At 53.1% G+C, this 12,372-nt stretch overlaps 1 protein-coding gene across 10 annotated transcripts in view; it reads left to right on the top strand.

The window, feature by feature from the left end:
- The window catches only part of USH1C (USH1 protein network component harmonin), a 47,349-nt gene extending 35,374 nt beyond the window's left edge, over positions 1-11,975 (top strand). For 2 of the 10 annotated variants that reach the window (XM_088791668.1, XM_088791661.1), the window contains exons 19-27: positions 473-592; positions 1,695-1,745; positions 4,057-4,098; positions 4,611-4,664; positions 4,985-5,084; positions 7,936-8,042; positions 9,424-9,479; positions 10,584-10,680; positions 11,823-11,959. In XM_088791668.1, the coding sequence (XP_088647794.1) occupies positions 473-592; positions 1,695-1,745; positions 4,057-4,098; positions 4,611-4,664; positions 4,985-5,084; positions 7,936-8,042; positions 9,424-9,479; positions 10,584-10,617 (564 nt within the window). In that variant the 3' untranslated portion in view covers positions 10,618-10,680; positions 11,823-11,959. Of the gene's footprint in view, positions 1-472; positions 593-1,694; positions 1,746-4,056; positions 4,099-4,610; positions 4,665-4,984; positions 5,085-7,935; positions 8,043-8,592; positions 9,311-9,423; positions 9,480-10,583; positions 10,681-11,822 lie in introns of those variants that run through there. The other 8 variants (XM_088791667.1, XM_088791666.1, XM_074336088.2 and 5 more) reach the window with 7 other exon arrangements.
- The last annotated feature ends 397 nt before the right edge of the window (positions 11,976-12,372 follow it).

The raw sequence follows: 12,372 nt of genomic DNA, 5'->3' as shown, positions 1-12,372 counted from the left end.
AGCTCTCCTGGATGTGTCTCATACTGGTCCTCACCTCCAGCCTCCAGAGACTCTGCCCACCCACCAGGAAGAGCAGATGCTTCGTGTGCAGCCTGGGGACCAGAACCATGGCCAGAAGGGAGAACCCTTAGGGAGAGAGGAAACTGGATGGCATCCAAAGCCACTGAGAAAAATTGAAAACCTATCTTCTGAGTGACCGTGGCTGCTGGTAACCCCATTACCAGACTCTGGCTCAAGTCCTCGATTCCGCAGAGCCACCCAATAGTTCCTATGACGTCAGAGCACACTATGGCCATTGGATTTCTCATCTCTCTGCTGCAGGTCACACCCATAGGACCTCTGGCATGGTGAATGGACCAGGCTGGCTCAGCATGTGCCTGGTGTGAATTTGCATGCGTGGCAGAGTGCCATGGTTGGCCTGGACCACCCCGCCATGAACTCACATGGCTCTCTATTAAACTAACCCCTGTAGACATTTTGCCCAAGCCCACAGCCTCCACGAGGCCCTGGCGTGTCCACCATCTCCAAGCCTGTCATGGTCCAGCAGGAGCCCAGCTTCATCTACAGGACACCTGTGAAATCCGAGGTCCTGGTAAGCCCCTCAGGGCCCCTTCAGGGCACCTCCAGAGGAGCAGACCAGGGCTGTGTCCCCTGGGTTCTGCTGGAGGGGGAGTGAGGTGGGTGGGATACAAACTCACAGCAGGTGCCGTATCTGAACTTTCTCATTGGTCAAGAGATGAATCCACATGGGTGTAAGTAGTTGTTGACACAACCAGTGAAATTCCTGTTCCTCACTTGACCAAACAGGCTGGCGTTCCATCTAGAAGTAACAAAAATAACTTATGAGCCTTATGAGCCTGCCACGTGTCAGGCTCTGCAGAATCTCATTTAGTCCTCACAACAATCCTCGACAATGAGGTGGATGGTACCTGCTGTTATCCCTTTGTCACATTTGAGAAAACCGAGGCTTAGAGAGGTTAAGTCGGCTGCCCAAGGCAAAGCCAGGACTTACTATTTACTCCAGAATCTTTCGGACTCCAAAGCCCAGACTCTTACCTATGTTGCCATCTTGCCAAAACCTACAGCAGTTCCAGTTGCCCTAAGGCCTGTGGCATGGCGTGGAATACCCTCAGGTGGGCAATCGGCCAAAGCAGATCGACCCCGTTTTTTCATTTCACATCTCCCTCCTCACTGGGAGTGCCGGGTCCTGGGAGAGTGGGGAGGGTCTGCCCACCCTCAGTCACTTGCAGCTGAGAAGCTGGGACTCATGTACCACCCCCGTCCAGGGGAACCAGCCACACATAGTGGGAAGAGTCATGCCAGAATTCTTATTCTCCTTTCCAGGAAACCCTATCCAAATGTCAGGGCAGGGCAGCTCTGATACTTATTTTGAGCTTTAGCTGTCCTGTCAGCTCCCAAAGGGTAAAGTTCATGCTCCTGTGACAGCTGGCTGACGCATCCATATTGTATTCTCGGGCCGATGACAAGCGATGGTGTCTGCTTGAGTAGAACTGGGTAGCTGCTGCGTCTGGGGACCTGGAGCGGGCCGGAACTAAATCAGGCTGTGTCTGTTTGGGGAGAAATGTTGGCAGGGCAGCCCCAGGCTGGCAGGCCCAGGGTCTGGCATCAGGGGCAGATGAAACCTATTGGTATCGTCCCGTGTGGAACTTTGTGTGTTTTTTTTTTTCTGGCAGCCACAGGAGATGTTGAAGAGGATGGTGGTTTATCAGACAACGTTCAAACACGTAAAACGATACCCACTGTGTGTCGTGATCCTCCCTGCCACTCCTGGTGCCTCCCACTCTTTCTGCTCTGGGAGCGCTGGCTGGCTCTGAGGTGGCCCCAAGCGCCATCTGCTGGAAGCCTCAGGCCAGAGCTGTGTCCTCATTGCCGCAGCCAGGGTTGGGGGAGGATCTCGTATCAGGTGTGGGCCTGGGGCTTGTTAGACTCCATGCCTGAGCTGAGAAAGCAGCAGGGTCCCTGGGGGCTCTGCCCTTTTGCTGCTGTTTGTTCAAAGAGAATCACAGTTTCATCGAATCCCACCTGGCATTGAGCCAGCATCAGGGAGGAAGTGGTAGCGCCAGTCCGTTATCTGCTGGAGGCACTCCTGTGGACAGGGCCTTAGACATCCTTGCTGGTACATGAGTGGTATCAGGCAGGCAGCCCCTTATCCTGCCCATTTCCTGGGGCTTACATCAACAGCCAGTCATTGGATTGGCTGTCTCACCACCGATGAAAGAGACCCCGAAATGGAGAGAGATCTTTCAGTCAACCTCCTCATGGATAACCCCCACCCCCGCCACCCACCTGACCACAGGCTGATTTGACTACAGGTAGAGAGCAAAGGGGAGGTGTCAGCTATATAGTGAGACATGGGTGTCGGCAAAGAAGGCTGCTCCCAACCCAGGACTGAGTTGTGCGTGACAAGTGACATCTAACACTTGGAACGTGTGCTGTACCAAGCACTGTTTCTAAATATACGCATTCACTCATTTAATCTTTACAGTAACCTAGGAGTTAAGTGCTATTATTATCCCGTTTAGTAGTTGAGAAAGTGAAGCAGAGTGATTAGGAAACGTGCCCACGATGCCAGAGCTAGTGTCAGACCCCAGATTTTAATCCAGGAGGTCAGGCTCCTAAATGCTATACCATCCTGACTCTCAAAGTACAGCGATTATATCATAGACACTTAAGAGCCTTGTTATTTAGAGCACAAATGGGTCTCAAAGGGAGAGGCAGGAAGATGAGAGGTCCAAGGGCCCAGTCTGGGAGTCAAACCGTTGCTCCACTGCCCACGGACTGGGTGACCTTCGGCATAAATGCCACCTCCCTGGGCCTCGGTTTCTCCATCTGTTGGATGAAGGGTTGGGTTCCCTCTTCAAGGGCTGACCAGGTAGTGGCTTATAGGTCTCTGATGTGAATTCACATAAGACACAAGTACTTGCCATCTGGACCAACCTGAGAGTGGATTCTCAGGTGGAGAGGAGAAGAGCAGGCTTCTAACCAGCACTGCCCAGTGTTTTAGAAGAAACAGCCAGGGGCAGGCTGAGTGAAAGAGCATTAACTCCACATAGTCAGCTAAATAACCCCTCTTGCCCATGGATTTGCTACATCCTTCCCTCTCCTGTCCTGATACCTAGACTAACCTGGGGGTGGCTTCAGAGCTGCGCCACACTCCAGACCACCAGGCTCTTTGGGGTTGAGCCTGAGCAATGAAGACTAGTGAGGAAGGAGGGCAGGCAGACACCCAGGGATCCATCTGCTGATATTTGGCCCTCATCTGTGCCCAGAGCTTGGTTTGCTGTGTGCCGGGCATAGAGGGGGCTGTGACCTCCCCATGATGCTGACCACAGCCCCAGGAGACACTTGGTGTGTCCTAGGGAACTGGGTGCTGGGGGCAGCTCCACTCAGTCCAGCAAGGCCTCTCCTTCACTCCCACCTCCTGTGGGGACTAACCAAGACTTTGCTCCCCTTGGGCTTGGTACCTGGCCCCTAAGCCTGTGGAACCCGGGCTCCAGTTCTCTCTGTGTGATTCCTGGGAAGGCGGTGTGTTCTGGCTCTGCCCCCGTCTCCCTTCTCATTATCTTGTTTCTACGTCTTAAGGATATTGTTTCCACAGCCCCCACCAAACCAGACCCCCTAAGCTGTGTGTCTGCCCTCCTCCCCCCATGGCTAAGGCTCTGGGGAGGCCTCTTGCCTTCCAATTAAGCATTGCATTAGGAACAATGCTGAGCTCAGGCCCCTGCCTCTCCTCTTGATGCCTGACGTCCCTCTGCCCCAACCCACCATCATCTTGTGGCTGGATTCCCCAGGAGGAGCAACCTCTTGAGCAGTGTTGGTTCTTCTTTAGGGTCAGAGCACTGGGTGGAGAAACGCTGGGCTGTTGGAGCTGCCAGCCTCCTCTCTGAATCCCCCATCCAGGCCACATCTGACTCTCCCCTTCTTTCCCCTGCCTCTGACCCATTTACTATTGCCTCTCTCTGCCCTAAGCTTGTTTTCTGCAGTGACCCTCAAGGGCATCTGCTCTGTCACCCTAACACCCTCTTTTGCTTCCAGGATTTCCGGAAATATGAGGAAGGCTTTGACCCCTACTCCATGGTAAGAGAGAACTCTCCTACCCTGGGGAGTAACCCCAGGATTGGGGGTGGGGGGTTATATTATATTTGGTGCTGATGCATTCAGGGCCCTGGGGGTCCCAGAGATGAAGTGGGGCACGTGGCCCAACCCTTGTTTTCTGGGAAGGCTCCTTTCAAATGGCATGCCAGTGTAAAGGGTATGGCTGATGTGTGTGTGTGGTTTATAACTGCTACACTTACTGAGCACAAACTACATGCCAGACACTGTGCTGTGTATTTAAAAGGCACACTCTCACCAGTCTCACAATACTGCCAAGGAGAATGGATCTGGGCTTTGTGTTTGTGTGATCTAAGTGTTTGTGTCCTTCCACGTATCCTCTAGTTAAAGACTGATGAGGACAGGGCTGGAAACGTTCCCCTTATTCATGTCCTCTGTGGGGCCCAACGTCCCACAGGTGCCTGATTCCCCTCCAACCCCTGCCCCACCCCCACCCTTCTGGTGGACTTAAAGCTCCCCCACTGTTTTCCCTCTAGTTCACCCCAGAGCAGATCATGGGGAAGGACGTCCGGCTCCTGCGCATTAAGAAGGTACATGGGCACATGGAGGCTGGGTAGCCACCATCCTTCTCCGGCCCTGCACCCTCTCCTTCTCTTAAAATGACTCCTGGGAGACCCCTCAGATCCCCGCTATCCGTTGTCTCGCCCCCTGAAAATGTCCCCTCCTGTGGGGGGATCCCATGCCTGGGCCCCACTTGGCATCCATGCCTCATTTTCTCCCCTACAGCCCTGTCGTTGGCCCCATGGCTTCTCCTGTCCTCTCTGTGGCCCTGTCAAGAGGCTCCTTGGTGCCCAGGGGCCCATAGGCTGCTGTCTGCTTGGCTCCCTAAAACTTGTTTTCCTCTAACCAGGAGGGAGCCTTAGACCTGGCCCTGGAAGGCGGTATGGACTCCCCAATCGGCAAGGTGGTCGTCTCTGCCGTTTATGAGGGGGGAGCTGCTGAGCGGCATGGTGAGTGGGGACAGCAGTGCCCCAATTTGGGGATGGTGCAATGGTTATACAGGTCTCTCCAAGAAAACCAACAGCGTCCCCTGTGGACGGGGTCAACAGTTGCTCACGAATGCCCCCCTACCTGCAAGCATCCATCCATCTACCCAGTCCCACACGTTGTCTGCGTGCATACGATGGTGCCAGCACCTGTGGGTGGGTACACAGCCACACCAGATAGCACCCTGCCCTCCAGGGGCTCCCCTTCCTGTGGTGAAAATATACCCAGAATTGCTAGGTACTGACAAGAACAGTGTGGTCTGCTAAGGCTAAAAGAGCTGTAAGGGGGTGGAGGAAAGCTGTGGCTCTCTGAGGGGCCCCTAACCTACCAAGGGAAAGGGGGCTGTTGGGAAGCCTCCCTAGAAGGGAGATGCCTAAGCTGAGCCTCAAAATATAAGCCAATATTACCTTTGTGAAGGTGGGAAAGAACTTTCCAGAATGAGGGGATAGCACATATAAAGGTAAGAGACAAACTATCAAAATCTTACCTGTCCTTGTAATAAGGATGAGTCTGTCAAGAATTAACCATGTGCCAGACGCTACTCTAAGTACCTGTGTCTAACATGTAGACATGTCATTCACGTGTATTAACTCCTCCTTTAATCCTAGAACGACCCCAAGAGTAGGTGCTATGATTATTCTCATTTTACAGCCAATCAGCAGTGGAGGCAGCGCTTGAACCCAAGCAGTTTGGTCATTTTGCTATGCTGCCCAGCAGAAGTGCCACCTCTGCCTGGGCTTTGCACTGTCTCGCCCCCTCTCAGAGGCGCAGGGTGCCCCCCTCACACCTGTGTCTGTCTTGTGGCGTGATCTTCTTGCTTTGCCTTTATCCCCTCATCAACAAAAACACCTTCTGCTGATGAGTGAAGCCTCTGAGGACCCCAGGCCAGACTCTTGCCGCAACTATCAACCCATTTACTGACATACGGTACCTGGAACTCGACCATTAAAGATCGCTGCTTCCAAGTCCAGTAGGCTTTTCAGTACTCCCAAGTCCTTTGTGGAAGCACAGGTGCCCTCAGAGGAGGAGCCTTGACACCTCACCTTTCTGAGCCAGAGCGGGGAATCCTGTGCTCTGATCCCTTCTGGGCAGTGCCAGGCTGGAGTCAGGCTCTCCCACAAGCCCGAGGTGGTAGAACGGAGGGTGGGTAAGGACCTGAGGCAGGAGATGGAGTGATGGGAAAGTCACCTGGTCACTGGCAGCCAAAATTCTGTGGGGCACTTAGACAAGTCCAGCTCTCCCCCCAAGGCCTCAGTGACTTCAGGCCCCTCACTGCCACACTCTGAACCTCCATTTCAGCTATAGGAAGGGGGCCTGCTCAGCTAGTCAGCTGCCATAGCCCACCGCTGCCCACCCGGCCCACACCTTCCTGCTCTGTCCTATTTCTGTGCCACTGGAGGGTAGAAATGATGCTTGGCCCTGGGAGGCCACCTGTCTGCTATGTCTAACAGGTAAATAAGACCAGTACGAATGCCTGACTTTTCCTGACCTCTCCCACATCCCTCCCTCCCCCCCCACCCCCTCGCGTATAAAGCCACAGCCCAACCACTGTCTTATTGCTCCTGAGGCTCCATCTTGGGTTTGTACAAAATAAAAGTCACCTCTTCCCAGGCCCACTATCCAGAGGAAACCTCTCTACAGCTTGGCCCACACCGCTTTGGACATACAAGCAGCTGGTGAAAGTTTCCCTGGGAGCACGTGGGTTATAAGCCACCACAGCCGCCATCTTCAGTAACACACATCACATTCCCATGGGCCATCATGCCCACAAAGCTGCTTTGGGGTGATCTATTTCAACAAACCCAGAGGGTGTTCTGTGGACACCAGGAATAGAAGAAATTCCTCAAAAAAAAAAAAAAAAGAAAGAAAGAAAAAGAAAAGGTTCTGAAGTTGAAGATGTATAGGAAACCATTCACCATCTATCTCCTTCTTGGACAGCCACATACATACTAGCATATTCAATGTCCTGACAAGTCTTGCAGTGAGTAACTGTTTAGCTTATAACTGAACTCTTCCCAAATTTATTAGATCACAGGTCATCTTACCCAGGAACACCTTCAACATCATTCATTTATTCAACACATATCTATTGAATTCCTATTTTGTGGTGGGTATTATGTTAAGTGCGAGGGATAGAACCTTGAGCCAAAAAGATAATTCTTGCCATCATGGAACCAACAGTCTGGTCAAAGAAACCGTCAGTCAACAAATAGCTGTGTGATTCCAAATTGTGAAAAACGCTATGAAGGGAAAGACCAGAATACTGTGAAAGGATAAAAGAAAAAACGATCTACTTTAGAATGAGTCAGGGCTAGAGAAGACCTCTCTGCAGAGGAGACATTTCATCTCAGACCTAGAAGAGAAGAAAGAGAGATGGGACAAGTATTCCAGATGGAACAGCATGTGAAGCTCTGAGGCAGGAAAGAGCTCAGCATGCTCAGAGACCTGAAGCAGACCAGCAGGGCTGGAGCAGAGAGAGCGGGCTCACAGAACGAGTTCGTGTTTCTAGTAACCTCACTGGGAACGCAGGTCTGCCTCCCTCTGCAATCGCAGAAGACCATAGAAAAGCTGGGGTGGCAAAGAATCATCACTATTCTATTGAGTGGGGTGAGGGTGTGTGGCTGGTATGGGAAGGAAGTATCCTTTGAGTAACCTGGTGGATTGTTTCCCTTTGTGCTTTCTGAGCCCATGGGAGCTTTCCGAACCAGGAGTTAGGCTTCTTCTGTGGCCCTAGAATGACCCCCTTTGCCGAGCCCTGGGCTAGGCACATGTCACATACAGCCCAGTTGGCCAATCAGCCTCATCTCCCTGCAGGTGGCATTGTGAAAGGGGACGAGATCATGGCGATCAACGGCAAGATTGTGACAGACTATACCCTGGCTGAGGCTGAGGCCCTCCTGCAGAAGGCCTGGAATCAGGGGGTAAGAGTGAACGCCCTCCCTGCCTCCCTCCCTTGCCTGCCTGCCTCAGACCCTGGCCTCTTGGGCAGGCCTTACAGTCGGGGTGCCCGATCCCAGGGCGGGTATCCAGGGTCCAGGCAACTCTTGGGTGACACCCACATACCCCATCTAGCCAGTGGTCTCAATCTGACAAGATGGGATTCAGAAAAATAAATTCACATCCCAATCTTAAATCGAAAAGGCAAGTGAGACAAATACAGACTCCAGAAGGCCAGGTGTGGCAACCCACCCAAGAAAAAGACTTAAGGTCTTCTCTAAGTGTGCACTGCCTAGGAATCAAGAGAGTTCTTGGGATATCAGAAAGTGTTAACAGAAGTAAAGGGCCCAGAATGGAGGAGGGGCTAGTGGTAGTCTGTTCTGTGCTTCTTACACACCCACCTGGGTCATGGCCACCACATATGGTCTCCCAGGCTGTGCACTGCACAATTCGAGGGGGTGTCCTCCTACCGACTACAGTGTGAATGGTGCCTGCTCATGTTGTGCAATGCACAACCTGTGCAACTGTATGCAGGCAGCCGAGTCTGAGGTATTAAGTTCAGTGCCGAGGAAGCTGACCAGATGGGACTGGGACCCCCATGAAGGGATGTGGACAAGAGAAGACTTACGGGTAACATGATGACTGTCTTTGATTATCTGAAGGGCTGCAATAGAGTGGAGGGAGCAGAAGTGTTCTCTGTGGTTCTTGAGGGCAGAACTGGATTGGATGGAGGGAGGTACTGGGAAGAGATTTCAGTTCAGTATTAGGAACTATTGAATGGTAGAGGGAGGGGCCCAGTGGTGGGTCACATAGTTTTTATTGGCTACACCCAAGCCAAAGATGGACAATGATGGATAATCCAAGGATGGCAGTGATGCCGTTGAAGGGATTCATGTGTTAGGATCAGAAAGCGAGGCCTGAAATCCCCCAATTGTCTGTGCACCAGAAGGACCCAGGGAGTTTGTTAAAAAATACTGTTTCCCAGGACCTACCCCAGGTTTCCAGGGGCCAAGTCTGAGTCTAGACTTTTAAGAAATTCTTCCAAAGTGATTCTGAGGTTGCTGCCTGTCCCTGGTCCACAGATCAACGTTTGGGAACTTAGTGTCATTCAAGGGCCTGGAAGCCCTGACCTCTATGGTTCTGAAGCTTCGGAGACTGGAAGGTTCCCACACGCTGGGACTGCACAGTGAAGTCCATCCCTGCCAGGAGGTCCTCCAGCCCCACCTGGGCCCACTTTCCCATGGGCAGAAGGCCTTAGCCAGCGGATCCCGGGCTATGGTGCCCAGGAATGGGGATGGAGTGTCAGGGTCAGACCTGTCACCGACCTCTGAGCATGCCCGAGAGTCACACACCTTCTCCCCACAGGACTGGATCGAACTTGTTGTTGCTGTCTGTCCCCCCAAGGACTATGACGATGAGCTGTAAGTGTGTTCGGAAGCCTGGCCCGCGACCTCCTCTGCCTCCTCCTCCTCCTCCTCCTCCTCCAGAGTCATGGCCACCTTCCCCCAGGCACCCCGCACCCCCCCACTCCCAGCCCCCATCCAGCCTGAAGGATTGACCCAAGCACACAACTTCTAGTAGTACTTGCTGCTAGAAAGCTCCTGGGCTAGAGAAAGCCTAGAACTAAGTCACTGTCCTCAAGCATCGTCTCAGCTGTCACCAAGACTCTCTTGTCCAAATTCTTCTTTACATATGAAAAGCTGAGGCCCAGAGAGGTTAAGGTCTCAGACCCAGTAAAGGAAGAAGTCAGGACAAGGCCTCAAGACTTCTGCTTCCCCACTCAGAACTTCATCCCCTGCACCGGAATCCGCTAGTTTAAAGAGTCCTGTGTCTTTTGCTCTCTGGAAGGTCTTCCTGATAGGTAATCGCATTCCCTCTTGCTGAGTCTCTAAGCGGCCAGGACCACAGGCTTTGGCCCCGTCTGCAGGACCTCCAAGGAGCCTTGGCCCCGTCTCCTTTCCCTGTGTTTCCCTACATGTCTCTCTCTGTAGATATCTGTTTCATTCCTGTCTCTGTATCTGTGTGGGTCTGTTTATTTCATTCTCTGTCTGTCTTTCTCTCTGCTCTTTTCCCCCACTTCCCATCTGCTCCTCTCTTTCCCCTACGTCCTTCTTCCCTTTATCACCTTCCCTCTTCTTTCTTCCCCCTCCTTTTCTTGCTTTTCTCTATCCCGAGCTCTGAGTCCCTGATTCGCCGTTTTTGTCATTCTACGTCCCTTTTTATCTCTGTCTCTCTCTCTGCCTCTGCGGTGTCTGGCCTCCATTCTCATCTCATAGCACGTCGCTACCCCTCTGCTTGCCTGTCATGGCTCTGCTTGCTTGCTCCCCCTACCCAGCAGAGGCTGAGTTCTGTGCATGTCTTAGAGAAATCAAGGTCTTATAGCAACTAATTCTGGAACCCAGCGCGTAGGCAGGAGCCATGTGAAGGCATAGGTCCAGTGGAGATCTGCCTGGGAATAACCGAGCCCTGTTTTGAGCTTCCTGCTCTGCTCTGTGTATGTAGCTTTTCTCTTCCCTCCTCTGCAGCCGAAAGCCCCCAGCCAGTCCAAAAGCTCCTTGAAGACCGTGCTCCCGTGCATAGACACGGGTTCCTCCTGCAGCTGGAGCCTGGCAGCCCCCTATGGTGAATAGGCAGGCGGGCTGCAGGGCCCCGTCTGTCCATGCTGTGTGTCGTGGCCGTCTGCTGCCCATGCTGTCAGCAGGTTCTTTGGACTGGTGTCTGGAGGGGCGCACGAGCCACCATCCCTGAAGCACCACCTGGGCCCTCTGTTGGCCACACTGTCAGATTGAAAGGGCCTCCCACTCAGGGAGCCAAGCAAAGCCCAGTTTGTAGCAGGCTTGGGACTGGGCATCCTGACTCACCACAGCCCTTGGGACCTGCCATAGGTCTCACACAGCACCCAAATGAGCAGGATGGAGCAGTGAGTACCATTCTCTGCCGGGTACCGACAGTGCCCCAAACCAGGCACAATGGGCTGGCAAAGCCCAACGGAAGCACAGCCTGCATTTCCCCTTCCCTGGGGGTGCTGCCTTCTAGAAGCACTGCTTCACAAGGCCCCATGCTTGGGCAGAGCCAGGGCAATTAAGAGGTGATTAAGGCTGGTCCAAAGAACCAGGGTTGGCCTATTGGGATTGTTCACGTCCTGCTGTGACCTGTTGTGGCCTGAGCACTGCTCAGACCAAACTGTCCTCTGTGCCTTCTCTCTCCCTTAGCTCCAGATTCTTATCTGTGGGACACTGTGGAGCCCAACTTTGGGATGTGTTTCCCACCCTGTGACAGGGCTATGTCTGTGGACAGAGCTGGCAGGTGGCTGTGAGCTGGTGTTTGATGTGGTCTAAAGCCCACAGCTGGCAACATCTGGGGCAGACCCAAGCCTAGACTTACTGATGTTCCTGTTACAAGTTTCTTAAAACATTAGGGCCTCATGCTCCCAAGACAGTTGGCCACTATGCCACGGCTCCTGGGATGGCCTCAGTGGCCCTATGTTTTCTGTCACTTGTCATCTGCTCTTTGTGAGAGACCCCAGCCCCTCTGCCTTCGGGTCCCCGTCTAGCTCATCCCAGGTGTCCCTCTGCTTTCTCCCTGGCGTCCTGTGTGCTGTGGCTAGTGTGTAGCTGCTGGGGGCCTGCCACCGAGAGGGGCCTCCAGAGGGTGGCAGGGCCTTGTGCCACTGGGGGGATCCTCCCTGCTGTCAGGCCCTACTGTGGGCTGAGTGTGTACCCACAAGGCCTGCACCCTCCTGGTCTATTTCCTCTTCCCCACAGGACCTTCTTCTGAAGTGCAGGAGAAACCAAATTCACCCCTGGAAGCCAGTGAGCTCTGGACCCACCCTCCTGAGAACAAAGCCTGGAAGCAGCCTTGAGGGACTCCAGCCTGCAGGCACCCTAGAGAGCCACAGCCAGCACCCAGAGATGTCGGACTCCCATTGGCCCTGAGGTCGGGCTGCATAAGGGACACCTCAGGCCACTCCTCTGAAGGACAACATGGGGAGGGAGCCGCCGACCGTCTTGGAGCAGGTCCCTGGGATCCAGACTCTCATGTCTTCCTTCTGACCCTGTGAATTTGGTCTCTCCCAGCGCTGGGAGACTCTGCCCTTGAAATCTAATAGGATCTGACTCTTGGGTCTCCCTTTCCATCCCTCTCCTCTCTCTCCTGCTATCATAGCTATTAAGATTGCTACCACAAACCTTACTCTGAACTCATTAATAAAAGAAAAAGATTTCCAGCTTACGGGAATAAGTGGATTTGGGCAGTAGATTCAAGACTGTCAAATAAAAAACCATAAGGTTTTGGCTCCTATTCAAGAGTGAAAAA

Source organism: Rhinolophus sinicus, chromosome 14, assembly GCF_057876585.1.
Source record: "Rhinolophus sinicus isolate RSI-liver-muscle chromosome 14, RSI-T2T, whole genome shotgun sequence".
Classification (NCBI taxonomy): domain Eukaryota; kingdom Metazoa; phylum Chordata; class Mammalia; order Chiroptera; family Rhinolophidae; genus Rhinolophus; species Rhinolophus sinicus.
This window is presented reverse-complemented; position numbering and strand designations above follow the sequence as displayed.